At 45.3% G+C, this 19,221-nt stretch overlaps 1 protein-coding gene across 11 annotated transcripts in view; it reads right to left on the bottom strand.

Moving 5' to 3' along the window:
• The window catches only part of pdlim5a (PDZ and LIM domain 5a), a 131,666-nt gene extending 113,900 nt beyond the window's left edge, over positions 1-17,766 (bottom strand). For 10 of the 11 annotated variants that reach the window (XM_065011380.1, XM_065011383.1, XM_065011384.1 and 7 more), the window contains exons 1-2: positions 3,427-3,552; positions 2,677-2,843 (exon numbers count right to left, since the gene is read on the bottom strand). In XM_065011380.1, coding sequence (XP_064867452.1) covers positions 2,677-2,775 — 99 coding nt within the window. In that variant the 5' untranslated portion in view covers positions 2,776-2,843; positions 3,427-3,552. Of the gene's footprint in view, positions 1-2,676; positions 2,844-3,426; positions 3,553-17,640 lie in introns of those variants that run through there. The other variant, XM_065011381.1, reaches the window with a different exon arrangement.
• Between the last annotated feature and the right edge of the window lie 1,455 nt (positions 17,767-19,221).

The following is a 19,221-nucleotide window of genomic DNA, read 5'->3' as shown; positions in this document are numbered from 1 at the left end:
AGCCAAGCTTCTCTCTGTCAGCGTTCTCACCCCAGCTGTGCTACATCATTCCCTGTGAAGAGCAGAGTTCGAGTCCTCAGAGGTGTTCTACTCTACTTAATATATGTTATCCTACTACGGTCTTATTTGTTTTCATCTCAAAATAATATGCTATATATAGAGACATTACATATTATGAGCCTATTAATAAAACATTATACAGCCTCAGTATTCTGTATTTCATTTCTACATTTTTTATTAATTTTCACTTTGTCATTATGGGGTATTGTGATGTCATTATGGGGTATTGTGATGTCATTATGGGGTATTGTGATGTCATTGTGGGGTATTGTGATGTCATTATGGGGTATTGTGATGTCATTATTGGGTATTGTGGGTAGATGGATAAGAAGAAAAAAATCTAGTTAATCCATTTTGAATTCAGGCTGTAACACAACAATATGTGCTATTAGTCAAGGGGTATGAATACATTCTGAAGGCGCTGTACATGCCTGTTACAAGTTATTAAGCATTTTAAGTGTTACTAAAATACAATTGTGAAACTGTGGACACATCAGAGAGAGGGGGAGGTTGTTAAGTCATAGACAATGAGGTCAGAAAACAAGACAAGTGTTATTTCGTTAAGGCACGGCAAAACAAGAATCATTGACGTATGGAGATCTGAAAACAATGTCTGTCCTCGTCAATGGACCGCCATCCCCACTGGGGCTTCTAATAACCTACGCCCATGGCTTTTTCAGAGAACCTCCACTATAGTTATATTGGGAAGTGTCCATATCTGTTACTGTATGGACTGCATCCCAAACGACACCCTATTCCCTATGTGTATGTCCAGGGTCCATAGGGATAGGGCTCTAGTCAAAAGTAGTGCACTAAATAAGGGAATAGGGTACCGTTTGGGAGGAGCCCATTGTCCTTTGGCCTCTCTTCGTGAAAATTTGATAGGTCCTTGCCGCTCTTCAGTGGTCAAAGGCTCCATCCACAGTCTTTAAATGGAATTGAATGGCTCGGTCTCTCGTGTGGTTTGTACCAAATGAAAACAATAGTGTTTATGGAGTATGAGTAATGTCTCACAAGAGATGTAACAGAGGGAAACTGAGTTCAATTAGAGTGTTAGGTCATAGACTGGCATTACAGCGGGGCTCTCCAGCTCTCACCAGTTCTTATTCACCCTGAGCCTCTTCTCTCTGCCACTCATTTCTATACCGTGGGAGGTGTGCATTACCAACATAGCATTAGACAACATATTGCCCAGAGTCCAGTGGAGGCTGCTGAGGGGAGGACGGCTCATAATAATGGCTGGAACGGAGCAATTGGAATGGGATCATGTGTTTGATAGAAATCAACTCTATCCGCTCCAGCCATTGGGCTCCCGAGTGCTGCAAACAGTGTCACTACAGTCTCTGGTTCGAATCCAGGAAATATCACATCCGGCTGGTGATTGGGAGTCCCATAGGGTGGTGCACAATTTGCACAGCGTCGTCAGGGTTTGGCCAGGGTAGGCCGTCAGAGGAAATAAAAATGTGTTCTTAACTGACTTGCCTAGTTAAATTCTGGTTCAATTTTACCACTAGCCCGTCCTCCCCAATTAAGGTGCCACCAACCTCCTGTGGCCCATACATGTGTAAATCTACCATTGTATACAGTAGGTCGGGCGCATAAACAGTGTATGGCTTCAGTTGTTTTCAATAGATAAGTGTGGTGCCAGATTTGGTTTGGATTGACCTTTGTGGGGGGTTGCAACTCATCTGACCAATAGTCTAGGACACTGGTTCTCAATCCTGGTCCTGGGGATCCAAAGGGGTGCACATTTTAGTTTTTGCCCTAGCACTACACACCTGATTCAAATGATTAACTCATCAAAAGGCTTTGATGATTTGAATCAGGTTTGTAGCCTTAAGGGAAAAAAAACCAGAATGTGCCCCCCTTTGGGTCCCCAGGACCAGGATTGAGAACCAGTGGTCTAGGAGAAAGATTGGCCCAGACATTTTGGGTGGTAATGGGGAATGACAGTTGAAATAACGATAAGTTATTTTATTTAAGAATCAATAGGTATATAATTTATTTAAAAGTTCAAAAAATTGATCTACCAATTGCATATTGCCCCTATAAGCAGGTCTTGTTGTATCATTACATTACTAGCACTGTACCTAGCTAGCACAGAACGTTCCCACACCCCAAAAAATAGTTCCAGGAATGTTCTGGGAACCGACATTTGTTAGCTGGGCATTCATTTTGTCAATGCACCAAAACCTCGCATAGCCAGATAACCTACCAATTAGGCTACTACTGCCCTCAGTGCGTTGCCTGTTTGGACAGTATGCCAGTTTCACCGGGAGAGCTAAGGAAAGCACATCATCTTTTACATCCGTCAACAGCCAGATGGCTTCTTAGGGATGGTAGCCAATCTAGAGCTGAGAGGAGGTTTGTGAAGTGGGCTGGTAGAAAGGGATTGAGGGGGAGGGGGTTAAGATTAAAAAGTAGGGACCAATGCTTGCTCCAACCAGAGGACATTTCAGGGAATAGAGGGTGTCAAGCAAGAGGAGATGGAAGGGGTTGTGTGTGTGTGTGTGTGTGTGTGTGTGTGTGTGTGTGTGTGTGTGTGGGCGTGCGTGCGTGCGTGCGTGCGTGCGTGCGTGCGTGCGTGCGTGCGTGCGTGTGTGTGCGTGTACTCACCCTGGAGATGGTGAGTGGCATGTTGAAGTCTTTTCCACCCTGCAGTCTGAAGCCCCATGGGGACGGGCCAAGCAGGGACACACTGTAGTTACTGCTCATGGTTCTAGAACACTGGTAAGGATGGATTTCCACTGGTATGTTAACCCCGTAACTCTGGCTTTCAAGATCTGGAATGTGATAAGGGAAAGAGATTGTGTTTATTATACAATTTGGAAGCAAGACGGACAATCCATAAAAGTCTGTTATGATTAAAATCAACCTGAATACCATATCTTACCATATCTCAAAAACAATATAGGTGAACATTTACTTAATACGTACATAAATCGAAGATAGACATCTGAGTTCAGATGCTATGTTCAAATATGATTAAATATTAAATGCAGAGAGAATACGCTGTACTCCTTAGTACATAAATAAAACAAGGGAGCGAAATATGTTTCTTAAAATAAAACTCATAACATTGTCAAACAAGAGCCTTCAAATCCCAGCCCACAGAGTTCCCAAAATAATATGCTGTATCACTGTGTGGAAAACTATTTTAAGAAGCAATTGAAGGACAACTGAAGGACACGACTAGAAGATGTTTAAACAAAAATTCTACTCTAATTGCTTGTTTCCCAAACGCAGATTAAGCCTAGTCATGAAGTAAAAAGCATTCTCAATGGAGAGTTGCTTTATAATCCAGGACTTGGCATAATATGTGTCTGGGAAACCAGCCCAAGTGTTTTAGAATATGTCAAACCCTACCTCTAGTGTAGGTAGGCAGTCGTATCAGAGATGTAACTGCTATGCAGGTAGGTGGACAACGCAGCACACAGACCAGTTCGCCTCAACAAATCCCTTATCGGCAAAACACTGAGCCACACAGCAGTGTAATGGCCCTTTATACTGGACTAGTGAAGGAGGGGAGGGGGTAGAGGAGGGGTAAAGGGGAGGGAGTAAAGTGGAGGGGAGGGGATAAAGGGAGGGAGAGGGTAAAGTGGAGGGGAGGGGGTAAAGGGGAGGGGAGGGGTAAATGGGAGAGAGTAAAGGGGAGGGAGGTGGTAAAGGGGAGGGAGGTGGTAAAGGGGAGAGAGTACAGGGGAGGGGTAAAGGGGAGAGAGTACAGGGGAGGGGGTAAAGGGGAGGGAGGTGGTAAAGGGGAGAGAGTACAGGGGAGGGGGTAAAGGGAGAGAGTACAGGGAGAGGGGGGTAAAGGGGAGAGAGTACAGGGGAGGGGTAAAGGGGAGAGAGTACAGGGAGGGGGTAAAGGGGAGGGGTAAAGGGGAGAGAGTACAGGGGAGGTGGTAAAGGGGAGGGGAGGTGGTAAAGGGAGAGAGTACAGGGGAGGGGTAAAGGGGAGAGAGTACAGGGGAGGGGTAAAGGGGAGAGAGTACAGGGGAGGGGGTAAAGGGGAGAGAGTACAGGGGAGGGGGTAAAGGGGAGAGAGAACAGGGGAGGGGTAAAGGGGAGAGAGTACAGGGAGGGGGTAAAGGGGAGGGGTAAAGGGGAGAGAGTACAGGGGAGGGGGTAAAGGGGAGGGGTAAAGGGGAGAGAGTACAGGGGAGGGAGAGAGTAAAGGGGAGAGAGTACAGGGAGGGGGTAAAGGGAGGGGAGAGAGTAAAGGGGAGGGGGTAAAGGGGAGGTGGTAAAGGGGAGAGAGTACAGGGGAGGGGGTAAAGGGGAGGGGAGAGAGTAAAGGGGAGAGAGTACAGGGAGGGGGTAAAGGGGAGGAGGGGTAAATGGGAGAGAGTAAAGGGGAGGGGAGGTGGTAAATGGGAGAGAGTAAAGGGGAGGGGGTAAAGGGAGAGAGTACAGGGGAGGGGGTAAAGGGGAGAGAGTACAGGAGAGGGGGTAAAGGGAAGAGAGTACAGGGGAGGGGGTAAAGGGGAGGGGGTAAAGGGGAGAGAGTACAGGGGAGGGGGTAAAGGGAAGAGAGTAGAGGGGAGGGGGGAAAGGGGAGGGAGAGAGGGGTAAAGGGGAGGGGGTAAAGGGGAGGGGGAGAGTAAAGGGGAGGGGGTAAAGGGGAGAGAGTACAGGGGAGGGGGTAAAGGGAAGAGAGTAGGGGAGGGGAGGGGGTAAAGGGAGGGGTAAAGGGGGAGGGGGTAAAGGGGAGAGAGTACAGGGGAGGGGGTACAGGGGAGAGAGTACAGGGGAGGGGGTAAAGGGAAGAGAGTACAGGGGAGGGGGTAAAGGGGAGAGAGTACAGGGGAGGGGGTAAAGGGGAGAGAGTACAGGGGAGGGGGTAAAGGGGAGAGAGTACTGGGGAGGGGGTAAAGGGGAGGGGGTAAAGGGGAGGGGTAAAGGGGAGAGAGTACAGGGGAGGGGGTAAAGGGGAGAGAGTACAGGGGAGGGGGTAAAGGGGAGGGTAGGGAGTACAGGGGAGGGGGTAAAGGGGAGAGAGTACTGGGGAGGGGGTAAAGGGGAGAGAGTACAGGGGAGGGGGTAAAGGGGAGAGAGTACAGGGAGGGGGTAAAGGGGAGAGAGAGTACAGGGAGGGGGTAAAGGGGAGGGGTAAAGGGGAGAGAGTACAGGGAGGGGGTAAAGGGGAGAGAGTACAGGGGAGGGGGTAAAGGGAGGGAGAGAGTAAAGGGGAGGGGGTAAAGGGGAGGTGGTAAAGGGGAGAGAGTACAGGGGGGGGGGGGAGGGAGAGGTAAAGGGGAGGGGAGAAAGTAAAGGGGAGAGAGTACAGGGGAGGGGGTAAAGGGGAGGGAGGGGGTAAAGGGGAGGGAGGTGGTAAATGGGAGAGAGTACAGGGGAGGGGGGAAAGGGGGGGGGGGGAGGGGGGGAGCGGAGGGTAAAGGGAGAGAGTACAGGGGAGGGGGTAAAGGGGAGGGGGGTAAAGGGGAGAGAGTACAGGGGAAAGGGGAGGGGCAAAGTGGAGGGGGGGGTAAATGGGAGAGAGTAAAGGGGAGGGGAGGGGTAAATGGGAGAGAGTAAGGGGGGGTAGGGAGGTAAAGGGGAGAGAGGGGAGGCAGGGGAGGGGTAAAGGGAAGGGGGTAAAGGGGAGGGAGGGGGTAAAGGGGAGGAGGGGAGGGTAAATGGGAGAGAGTAAAGGGGAGGGGAGGGGTAAATGGGAGAGAGTAAAGGGGAGGGTAAAGAGGTGGTAAATGGGAGAGAGTAAAGGGGAGGGGAGGTGGTAAAGGGGAGAGAGTACAGGGGAGGGAAGAAGGGGTAAAGGGGAGGGGAGAGAGTAAAGGGGGTAGGGAGAGAGTAAAGGGAGGGAAGGGGGTAAAGGGAGAGGAGGGGTAAAGGGGAGAGAGTAAAGGGGAGAGGCGGGGAGGCGATTGGTAAAGGGGAGAGAGTAAAGGGAGGGGAGGGGGGGTAAAGGGGAGGGAAGGGGGTAAAGGGGAGGGAGGGAGGTTGTAAAGGGGAGCGGAGGGGTATAGGGGAGAGAGTAAAGGGGAGGGGAAAGGGGGGAGGGAGGGGTAAAGGGGAGAGAGTAAAGGGGAGGGTAAAGGGGAGAGAGTAAAGGGGAGGGGGTAAAGGGGAGGGAGGGGTAAAGGGGAGAGAGTAAAGGGGAGGGTTAAAGGGAGAGAGGGGTAAAGGGGAGGGGGTAAAGGAGAGGGGGAGGGGTAAAGGGGAGGGGGTAAAAGGGAGGGGAGAGGGAGGGTAAAGGGGAGGGGAGGTTGTAAAGGGGAGGGAGGGGTAAAGTGGATGGGAGGGAAGGGGAGGGGGTAAAGGGGAGGGTGTAAAGGGGAGGGAAGGGGTAAAGTAGAGGGAGTAAAGGGGAGGGGAAGGGGTAAAGTAGAGGGAGTAAAGGGGAGGGGAGGGGGTAAAGGGGAGGGTGTAAAAGGGAGGGAGTAAAGGGGAAGGGACGGGGTAAAGGAGAGGAGGTAAAGGGGAGGGGAAAAGCCCTCTCCTCTCCATTCAGTTCTATTCCAGGCCAATATTGACTTGTTTTTTAGCAGGAGACTGATATAGTTGCACTCAGTCGGTGTTCCACAGCCAGTTCATAGCTCTCAGTGTGTTCACCCAGCCACTAATAGCTGTCTTTGATGGGCCTTCATTCAAAAGTAGGGCTGTGACGTTCATTGAATTTTAGATGACAGTAATTGGCCAGCCAAATGACCTCGGTCTCCGTAATAACCGTTCGAATAGCAAACAAAATATATACATTACCAGTCAAACGTTTGGACACACCTACTCATTCAAGGGTTTTTCTTTATTTTTACTATTTTCTACATTGTAGAATAATGGTGACGACTTCAAAACTATGAAATAACACATATGTAATCATGTAGTAACCAGAAAAGTGTTAAACAAATCAAAATGTTTGTTTTATTTTAGATTCTTGATTCTTATTTTAGATGCCTTGATGACAGCTTTGCACACAGAGTCTATGTTATCTCAGAAAAGGACTTGTGTGGAGTACCACTTTCAGCTGAGCCGTTGTCGCACCTAAACGTTCCCACTTCACAATAACAGCACTTACAGCTGACCGGGGCAGCTCTAGCAGTGCAGACATTTGACAAACTGACTTGTTGGAAAGGTGGCACACTACGTCGATGCTACGTTGAAAGTCACTGAGCTCTTCAGTACGGCCCATTCTACTGACAATGTTTGTCTATGGAGATTGCATGGCTGTCTGCTCGATTTTATACACCTGTCAGCAACGGGTGTGGCTGAATTAGCCGAATCCACTAATTTGAAAGTGTCCACATACTAATGACCATGTAGTGTACATACAGTAAAAATGTAATTTAAACTGTTATGATGGTTATTGTTATTTTTCATAATGGTGTTTACACTTATACTGTAATTGTGCCCTAATCAAAGGGGTTTTTCATTTTAAAGCAGAGAAAAAATAATAATAATGCATGACCTTACGTGACCTTACATGACCTTATGTGACAGGCTGAGGCATTAATGCATGACCTTACATGACCTTACATGACCTTAAATGACCTTATGTGACAAGTTGAGGCATTAATGTATGACCTTATGTGACCTTACATGACCTGACATGACCTTGCATGACCTTATGTGACAGGCTGAGGCATTGATGCATGACCTTACATGACCTTATGTGACAGGCTGAGGCATTAATGCATGGCCTATTGCTCTGTCATGACAACTTCCACCGAATAAAGCCATTGACTGATGCAAAGAGAATGAGGCGAAACACACAGAGGGGACGGTCTCGGTTAGTCTCTCAGAAGGACGGACAAATAGACCGACAGACAGAGAGACGGACAGGCAGACAGACAGACAGGCAGACAGACAGGTGTGTTTGTCCGGAGGCCTGCCAGGTGTAACAGGAGCAGCCCCGGGGAGGGATGCTGCAGCCCTGTGCTCTGAGGTCACAGGTCACCAAAGGTCCCCAGAGGTCATAGGGGAGCCTCCGTGCAGAGGAAGAGGAAGTACCAATGAACGGAGGTGGATCAAAGGGACCCTGATTACTACTACAGCTAATAGCTTATAAAGAGCCATGTGGAAGGGCCATGAGAAACACCGCTCCATTATGGGAACCATGGACATGGTAACAAATAATTGTGTAACATGGAAGTTGCTGCGCGGCCACTCAAGGCAGGGTTGCATTTCAGTTCAGTCCCAGTGCTGCTTTCTGAAAATATAACATGGAGGTTGATTACACTGATTTGAACAAAAATGTGCTATGTTGTATACAGTATAAATGACTAACAAACACAGTGTTCATGTTACAAACACTGTTAGGACAGCCTCAGTCTCAGCAGGACTTGTGTCAATATAATACGAAGTCTACAATAGAGAGGATAGAACCTGAAACAGGGACTACAATAGAGAGAGGATAGAACCTGAAACAGGGACTACAATAGAGACAGGGTAGAACCTGAAACATGGACTACAATAGAGAGAGGATAGAACCTGAAACAGGGACTACAATAGAGACAGGGTAGAACCTGAAACAGGGACTACAATAGAGAGAGGATAGAACCTGAAACAGGGATTACAATAGAGACAGGATAGAATCTGAAACAGGGATTACAATAGAGACAGGGTAGAACCTGAAACAGGGATTAATATAGAGAGAGGATAGAACCTGAACCAGAGGGGCCAAGGGGATCTGAGGCCCAGGTGGGGATAGTCAGTCATAATAACTCCAGAAACAATGAGAGTGTACGCACTGCAGTCACAACCCTCAGACTCGGTGCCATTCAAAGTTCCTTTGTTCAGGCTCAGTGTCTATTTCAGGCCCCATATGCTCACCTCTCTACCCCCTAATGATCTTAGCTTTGTCCCTGCCTCCCCACAACACACACACAAACACACACACACCGTACACATGCACACACACACACACACACACACACACTCAAACACACAAAAACACACGCCACGCCACTCCACCCAGTTTAAATTGCATGATAATCTGCCCCACATAAATTTCATTTATCGCATCATCCACATGAACAAAAGAATCCCCCAGGCACAGATGCTGGTTAGGTGCAATGTATGCTACATCCAGCCCTTCTTCTAGGCTGAGGGGAACAGCCGAGCTTCAACAGAATGATCCATGATCTTTACAGCATGTTCACATATACACACTTCAACAGCAGGATCATATGTAGGTGATTCTTGGAACCCCCTCTGGCATTCTTCACTAAACAAAATGGCGTATTCACTGTTGTTTAGTGAAGGATGCCAGAGGGGGTTGTAAGAATCCTCTACATATGATCCTGCTGTTGAAGTGTGTATATGTGAACATGCTGTAAAAAATATATTTCAAAAAGTACATTTTTTGGTTTATTTAGCAAATACAAGAGACGTAAATGATCCAACGATGGCTATTGTGTGATCCGTTATTACTTTGTTTAATTGTTGATTCAGATTTGAAAAGGGACGGTGTGCCAGCATCAACACCGTAAGGGCTCAGATGACCAGAGAGCAACACAACACAAACAGCACTGAGCAGCAAGCTAGACGGTGGGGGACTTACTCTTAATGATGTCAGTCTCCCCATCTGATCTCTCTGTTCCCCAGACCTGAGCCTAGATAATACCCATTCTATCCTGCCTCCACTGTGGTAGTATGTACAGTTCTCATGCACTGGTGGAGACCCTTCTACGGCCCAAATGGAAACTCATTTACAGTGCACTACTTTTGACCAAAAACTTATGGGACCTACACTATGTGGGCATAAAGGATGTCATTTGGGACAAATCCCATCTCCAACCCTGAATCCTTACCCTCTGATACCTAACCACCAATGAATGGCTGGCTGACAGAAATACAGTCATTTAATTTAGGCAATTTAGACGCAAAACAATCATGCTTAATTGTAGCCGTGCGGCTCCCAAAACTCCACGGCATTTGGAATAATATGAAAATATGAAACAGTTTACAATGGATAACTTTTTTACTATCCACTTTCACTGTTCCTGGAGCTGCCTAGTGTCGTTTCACTGTTCCTGGATCAGCCTAGTGTCGTTTCACTGTTCCTGGATCAGCCTAGTGTCGTTTCACTGTTCCTGGAGCTGCCTAGTGTAGTTTCACTGTTCCTGGATCAGCCTAGTGTCGTTTCACTGTTCCTGGAGCAGCCTAGTGTCGTTTCACTGTTCCTGGATCAGCCTAGTGTCGTTTCACTGTTCCTGGAGCTGCCTAGTGTCGTTTCACTGTTCCTGGATCAGCCTAGTGTCGTTTCACTGTTCCTGAAGCTGCCTAGTGTCGTTTCACTGTTCCTGGAGCTGCCTAGTGTCGTTTCACTGTTCCTGGAGCTGCCTAGTGTCTTTCGCTGATCCTGGAGCTGCCTAGTGTCGTTTCACTGTTCCTGGAGCTGCCTAGTGTCGTTTCACTGTTCCTGGAGCAGCCTAGTGTCTTTCGCTGATCCTGGAGCAGCCTAGTGTCGTTTCACTGTTCCTGGAGCAGCCTAGTGTCGTTTCACTGTTCCTGGAGCAGCCCAGTGTCTTTCGCTGATCCTGGAGCAGCCCAGTGTCTTTCGCTGATCCTGGAGCAGCCTAGTGTCGTTTCACTGTTCCTGGAGCAGCCTAGTGTCGTTTCACTGTTCCTGGATCAGCCTAGTGTCGTTTCACTGTTCCTGGAGCTGCCTAGTGTAGTTTCACTGTTCCTGGATCAGCCTAGTGTCGTTTCACTGTTCCTGGAGCTGCCTAGTGTAGTTTCACTGTTCCTGGATCAGCCTAGTGTCGTTTCACTGTTCCTGGAGCAACCTAGTGTCGTTTCACTGTTCCTGGAGCTGCCTAGTGTCGTTTCACTGTTCCTGGAGCAGCCTAGTGTCTTTCGCTGATCCTGGAGCAGCCTAGTGTCGTTTCACTGTTCCTGGAGCAGCCTAGTGTCGTTTCACTGTTCCTGGAGCAGCCCAGTGTCTTTCGCTGATCCTGGAGCAGCCCAGTGTCTTTCGCTGATCCTGGAGCAGCCTAGTGTCGTTTCACTGTTCCTGGAGCAGCCTAGTGTCGTTTCACTGTTCCTGGATCAGCCTAGTGTCGTTTCACTGTTCCTGGAGCAGCCTAGTGTCGTTTCACTGTTCCTGGAGCAGCCTAGTGTCGTTTCACTGTTCCTGGAGCAACCTAGTGTCGTTTCACTGTTCCTGGAGCAGCCTAGTGTCGTTTCACTGTTCCTGGAGCAACCTAGTGTCGTTTCACTGTTCCTGGAGCAGCCTAGTGTCGTTTCACTGTTCCTGGAGCAGCCTGGTGTCGTTTCACTGTTCCTGGATCAGCCTAGTGTCGTTTCACTGTTCCTGAATAGGATCTCTATGTTCAGACAGTGCACATTTGATTAGGTATTCCCTTTCCCCTTCATTTATAGGTCAGCTAATGCTGAACCTTTTCGGGATTGAAATCAAATGCTAAAGAAACACAAGCCAGTGACAGTCTACGATAAGTCCCGTTTGGGGCCTCATAACATACTTTATTTACAACTCCGTTACCTTTGCTGACTCTGGACCACACTTGTAAGGTGAAAATGCCACTAGGCCCTGATCTTGTGCCTGTTTTCTATTTCCCCCACTAATGGTTAAGGTTAACATTAGAGGAATGGAAGCTGATCCTAGATCTGTACCTAGGGGAAACTTCAACCCGGAGACCTAAACTCTGTGAATCTGATTCTGATCTCATCATGTTTTTTATTGGCAGGTGATAGTCAAGAGAGAATACAACATCCAATAACAGGCAACATGTGTAGATGCAGTCTAGGTACTACAATATCCTAAATACTTGTGTTCTTCCAGTCATTTTATGCAGTCTAGGTACTACAATATCCTAAATACTTGTGTTCTTCCAGTCATTTTATGCAGTCTAGGTACTACAATATCCTAAATACTTGTGTTCTTCCAGTCATTTTATGCAGTCTAGGTACTACAATATCCTAAATACTTGTGTTCTTCCAGTCATTTTATGCAGTCTAGGTACTACAATATCCTAAATACTTGTGTTCTTCCAGTCATTTTATCTGCTCAACTCTACGAGCCTTTTAATTCAAGCCCTCTTATCTGTGCCCACGACTCATCTATTAAAGTCTCCTTAGTTACAGTAGGTTAAGTCTCAAATGAAACCCTATTCCCTATGGGAGACCTGTCAAAAGTAGTGCACTACATAGGGAATAGGGTACAATTTGGGATAAACCCTTACTCACAGTGGAAAATATTCAGAAGGGTGATCCCCTATAAAGGGGATTTGCAGTTCCAAGCAAGACACTGAGTGAAATGTGGGGATTTGCAGCTGTTCAGGGGCCCAGATGGGAGGGGCCAAGTGCCCAAGCCAATATCATTAGTAGAGATATGGCCAAATTGAACCTACAGTATAGTCTCCTATACAAGATCCTACAGTATAGTCTCCTATAATAGATCCTACAGTATAGTCTCCTATAATAGATCCTACAGTATAGTCTCCTATATAAGATCCTACAGTATAGTCTCCTATAATAGATCCTACAGTATAGTCTCCTATTCAAGATCCTACAGTATAGTATCCTATAATATATCCTCCAGTATAGTCTCCGATACAAGATCCTACAGTATAGTCTCCTATAATAGATCCTACAGTATAGTCTCCTATACAAGATCCTACAGTATAGTCTCCCATAATAGATCCTACAGTATAGTCTCCTATATAAGATCCTACAGTATAGTCTCCTATAATAGATCCTACAGTATAGTCTCCTATAATAGATCCTACAGTATAGTCTCCTATAATTGACTTCTCATGAATCACCGTTTTAATAAATACAGGCTCGTCCCAAATGTTACCCTGTTCCCTACATTGTGCACTACTTTTGACCGGGGCCCAGAGCGTAGTGCATTATATAGGGAATAGGGGCCCATAGGGTAGTGCATTATATAGGGAAGAGGGGCCCATAGAGTTCTGGTAAAAAAGTAGTCCACTTTTACAGGGATTAGGGTGCCATACGGGACACAGACACAGCCAGCCGGTCCCCCACCTTCAGAACAATCCAGACTATTCAACCAATCCACCAATCCCGAGTATGGAGCCATGGGGGTGCCTGTGCAAACAATAACTTTCCAAACTCTCTTTCCTTCCTGCTAGAGCAGCTGTTGTGTGTTGACTGCATGCTGGCTGTGTCCAGTTCAGTTCCAGTTCCAGCCTTTAGCTAGGATTAGCTGCCTCTCCTGTTGCCCCAGGCAGGCTAGAGCTAAGGGAGCAATTTTAGAGAGACTCCCTCCCTCTGTCTGTCTGTCTGTCTGTCTGTCTGTCTGTCTGTCTGTCTGTCTGTCTGTCTGTCTGTCTGTCTGTCTGTCTGTCTGTCTGTCTGTCTGTCTGTGTTTTAGAGAGGCTTCGTCTGCCTGCCTGCCTGCCTGCCTGCCTCTCTGTCTGGTCTGTTTGCCTGTCAATGGCTTCCTACCTCATCCCCCTGGCTGCAGACAGAGCTAGGCCTGTGCCACATAGTAGCTCTTGTGCTGATGTAGACAGCTTAGTGAAATGATAAACACAAGAGCATATTCCCTGAGCTGCTCCATTACACATCACTCAGTCTGTGGCTTTATGCACAGACTCTGGAACAGTATGACACGTTTATACTATTTAACGACCCATTTTATTATTACTATACCCAATGCAGTCATTGACAAGATAAACAAAAAACACACAAAAAAACAAGGAACATGTGTCTTCATCCTACTATATCATTTGAGGCCATATGGCCATGGCTTAAGGCTCTACATGAGAAGCAAGCTAGGTCTCCGAGGCATATCAAAGCATCTGCTCCAATCACTGAGCTAACATCAATACACCCAACCCCCAAACATAAATGCACCCAACCCCCAAACATCAACGCACCCAACCCCCAAACATCAATGCACCCAGCCCTAGTAATGTAAAGCTCCCTGCCTCCCTCTCCTCTCTGTCTCTCTTCAACAACAATGAATGAAAACAGTCCACTGATATCTGCTGATTGGCGGTCACTGCTGGTAAGTAGCTGAGGTTAACAGGGTCTCTCTATTCCACCTGCAACACAATCAGTTGTCCCTCTTTCTCTTTCTCAGTCAAAGACGAATTATTTATTATTTATTATGCACACACACGTCTCCCTACACATGCACATGCACACACACACGCACGCACGCACGCACGCACACACGCACACACACACACACACACACACAGTAATTATATCTCATCGAGTTTGTATTTCTGGCTGCAAATATGACATGACTTTATGACAGATTACATTATAACATGACTTTATGACAGACTACATTATAACAAGACTTTATGAGAGCCTACATTATGACATGACTTTATGACAGCCTACATTATAACATGACTTTATGACAGCCTACATTATGACATGACTTTATGACAGCCTACATTATAACATTACTTCATGACAGCCTACAGTATAAAATTACTTTGACAGTCTACATTATGACATGACTTTATGACAGTCTACATTATGACTTGACTTTATGAGAGCCTACATTATGACATGACTTTATGACAGCCTACATTATGCCATGACTTTATGACAGCCTACATTATGACAGTCTACATTATGACATTCTACATTATGACAGCCTACATTATGACAGCCTACATTATGACAGTCTACATTATGACAGTCTACATTATGACAGTCTACATTATGACAGCCTACATTATGACAGCCTACATTATGACAGTCTACATTATGACAGCCTGCATTATGACAGTCTACATTATGACATGACTTCATGACAGCCTACATTATAAAATTACTTTATGACAGTCTACATTATGACATGACTTTATGACAGCCTACATCATGACATGACTTTATGAGAGCCTACATTATGCCATGACTTTATGACAGCCTACATTATGACAGCCTACATTATGACAGTCTACAGCCTACATTATGACAGCCTACATTATGACAGTCTACATTATGACAGTCTACATTATGACAGCCTACATTATGACAGCCTACATTATGACAGCCTACATTATGACAGCCTACATTATGACAGTCTACATTATGACAGCCTGCATTATGACAGTCTACATTATGACATGACTTCATGACAGCCTACATTATAAAATTACTTTATGACAGCCTACATTATGACATGACTTTATGACAGCCTACATCATGACATGACTTTATGAGAGCCTACATTATGCCATGACTTTATGACAGCCTACATTATGACAGTCTACATTATGACATTCTACATTCTGACAGTCTACATTATGACAGCCTACATTATGACAGCCTACATTATGACAGCCTACATTATGACAGTCTACATTATGACAGCCTACATTATGACAGCCTACATTATGACAGTCTACATTATGACAGCCTACATTATGACAGCCTACATTATGACAGTCTACATTATGACAGCCTGCATTATGACAGTCTACATTATGACATGACTTCATGACAGCCTACATTATAAAATTACTTTATGACAGTCTACATTATGACATGACTTTATGACAGCCTACATCATGACATGACTTTATGAGAGCCTACATTATGACAGTCTACATTATAACAAGACTTTATGGCAGCCTACATTATGACATTACTTTATGACAGTCTACATTATGACATGACTTTATGACAGCCTACATTATGACATGACTTTATGACAGCCTACATTATGCCATGACTTTATGACATGACTTTATGACAGCTTACATTATGACATGACTTTATGACAGACTACATTATAACAAGACTTTATGATAGCCTACATTACAACAAGACTTTATGGCAGCCTACATTATGACATTACTTTATGACAGTCTACATTATGACATGACTTTATGACAGCCTACATTGTGACATGACTTTATGACAGCCTACATTATGCCATGACTTTATGACATGACTTTATGACAGCTTACATTATGACATGACTTTATGACAGCTTACATTATGACATGACTTTATGAGAGCCTACATTATAACAAGACTTTATGGCAGCCTACATTATGACATTACTTTATGACAGTCTACATTATGACATAATTTTATGACATGACTTAAAACAGCCTAAATTATGACCTGACTTTATAACAGCTTACATTATGACATGACTTTATGACATAACTCTATGACATGAGTTTATGACAGCCTACATTATGACATAACATTATGACAGTCTACATTATGACATGACTTTAAAACAGCCTAAAACAGTCTACATTATGACATCAGAGACTCTGGGTTCGCGCCCAGGCTCTGTCGTAACCGGCCGCAACCGGGAGGTCCGTGGGGCGAAGCACAATTGGCCTAGCGTCGTCCGGGTTAGGGAGGGCCTGGCCGGTAGGGATGTCCTTGTCTCATCATGCACCATCGACTCCTGTGGCAGGCCGGGCGCAGTGCGCGCTAACCAAGGTTGCCAGGTGCACGGTGTTTCCTCCAACACATTGGTGCGGCTGGCTTCCGGGTTGGATGCTCGCTGCTGTGTTAAGAAGCAGTGTGACTTGGTTGGGTTGTGTATCGGAGGACGCATGACTTTCAACCTTCGTCTCTCCCGAGCCCATACGGGAGTTGTAGCGATGAGACAAGATAGTAGCTACTAAAACAATTGGATACCACGAAATTGGGGAGAAAAAGGGGTAAAATTCACACAAAAAAAGACATTATGACAGCCTACATTATGACATAACTTTATGACAGCCTACATTATGACAGACTTTAGGACATAACTTTATGACAGCCTACATTATGACATGACTTTATGACAGCCTACATTATGACAGACTACATTATGACATGACTTTGTGACATCCTATATTATGACATGACTTTATGAAATTACTTTACGACAGCCTACATTATGAGAGGACATTATGACAGGTTCATGACAAGTCACAACTATAGCAGCAGCCCAGTATAAACCATGTAGCCTTTGTGACCATAATTCCATCTATGGTGAGATACAATGGCCATCATCCTTCACTTGGCCAGGGCTGGGTGTAACTGATTACACACAGTTACTTTACCAGTAAAAATACTGTAATCAGATTACAGATACTTTTGAAAAACTAGATGATTACTTCTTGGATTTTTTAAAAATTCATAAAGGATGTTTCTGTAAAAAAAAAGAAAGATTATGACAGCTTTCTGTGTTCTGAATGACATTCAAATCAGCATCGAAAAAAATGTGCAAATTTGTTCTGCCTGAGCGAGTCTGACCACAAGTCAGAGACCAACCACTATGATGACACACCAAATGCATTTTATGGATCCTGGACTTCCTCTAATGCCGCTCAAGGGGAATGTAAACCAAAAGTAACGTAATCAGATTATGTTACTGAGTTTGGGGTAATCCAAAAATTATTTTACTGATGAAAATGTTGGACAGGCAACTAGTAACTAACGGGTTACCCCAACGGAGTATTATTACTTAGAAAGTAACCTACCCAACTCTGCACTTGACCCTGCCTCACACGGCACAGTGCATTGAACACAGACCTTAAACTAACTAAACCATAATCTATTATAGAACATTTTCCCCCATGCACTTGTTTCAGCGCAGTTACCATCTCCTTTGTCATGCATGCTAATAGATGTTTCGCTGATTGGTTCACCCACCTCTTCACCACGCGGTCCAGGCTCCGTCGTTCACGACTACTGTCTGCTCCAGTTCAATGGGAATGTGGTCCTGTGGCTTTCCTCAGCGTCCCAGACCAGTTTGACTTCTGCCACGAACTCCGCTCTTTTCAATCAGTTCAACAGCGAGGGAGGCGAATTGCCTTCTTCATGTTACGTCATGAAAGCAGGGACAGTATCAGTAGATTCATTTGTTTCCATTCATAAGGCGTGCTGTTTGGATGCACGAGATTTTCATAGTGTTGACGAAAGAAAACAATGAAAACAAAAAATAAAAAGCAATAAAGAAAATACGAGTGGACATTCAGAGAATAATAGCCAATGGATTTCTGGGAACATTAACCCACTAAAATGTAAATTCAATTATATATGCAGTGTCCTACATAAATTATATTATTATGTGTATTGTTACAAACACTTCCTTGAGCAGATTTTCTAATAAACTATTGAATAGCTTAAAATTGTGAATGACCGTAGAAAATCTATGTTTGTTCAATTTAATGTGACTGATGCTGAATTTGTGTATGATAGCGATTCTAAGAACAAGTTACGTGCGAAGGATGCCACACCTTGACTTCATTCTTATCCCAGTAATATCTTTCAGTTAGCTCTGGTCCATGGTGTTAGTGCGCGTTCGTCTAGGTCTAGGTCTACTGGTGGAGAAACGCGTACTAACGCCCTGGACCAGAGCTATCACCCAGTTTGTCCCTGTTCCAGATTTGAGAAGTCTTTCTCGATAGCTACAGTAAATGAGGGAAACAAATAAAAAAAAATAGATACCTTCACTGTTCAGGTAATGGATACTGAATAATGACTAGGACTAATGGTTAGAGCAGTGGGCCAGTAACTGAAAGGTTGCTGACCCAGAAGGACAGGTAAAAATCTGTCCTTCATGCCCCTGAACAAGGCAGTTAACCCACTGTTCCCGAGGCCGTCGTTGTAAGTAAGAATTTGTTCTTAACTGACTTGCCTCATTAAATAAAAATATTGGGACTCATTTGATTGCTCTGAATTTGCTTGAGAAAAATATATCCTATTCTAATTTATTATGTTATTAAGTCACTGCAGATGTGTGGTATTTTTTTTACTAGGCAAGTCAGTTAAGAACAACACTCGAACCACTAGGCTACCCTGTCACCCCCTGTATCACAGTAGACGGGAGTAGAGCATCCAGTTGATTGCACCTCACAGCAATAAAACCCAGAGACTAGGGTTTTACGTCCCAAATGGCACCCTAATCCCTATATAGTGCACTACTTTTGTCCAGAGTCTTATGGGGCCTGGTCAAAAGTAGTGCACTGAATACGGACTAGGGTACCATTTGGAGAGTACACTTGGTATCGCTGACTTCAGATACCAGGTATTCTGGTTTCCTGATTACATATCCAGTTTCAGCAAGCACCATGGAAAGTGATGTCATCTTTCCCTCAATCAGCTGCTAAGAATGAGTGCCATTTGGGGACTAGGGGAAATAGCAGAGGGGAAAATCCAGTAGTTCTGATTGTTCTTCAGATCTTAATGTTGAACTCCGTACATGATACAAAGAAGGAGATTTGATCTGAT

The sequence above is a fragment of the Oncorhynchus nerka genome, linkage group LG27 (assembly GCF_034236695.1).
Source record: "Oncorhynchus nerka isolate Pitt River linkage group LG27, Oner_Uvic_2.0, whole genome shotgun sequence".
Classification (NCBI taxonomy): domain Eukaryota; kingdom Metazoa; phylum Chordata; class Actinopteri; order Salmoniformes; family Salmonidae; genus Oncorhynchus; species Oncorhynchus nerka.
The sequence above is the reverse complement of the archived record's forward strand: the minus strand, read 5'-3'. Positions and strand labels throughout refer to the sequence as shown.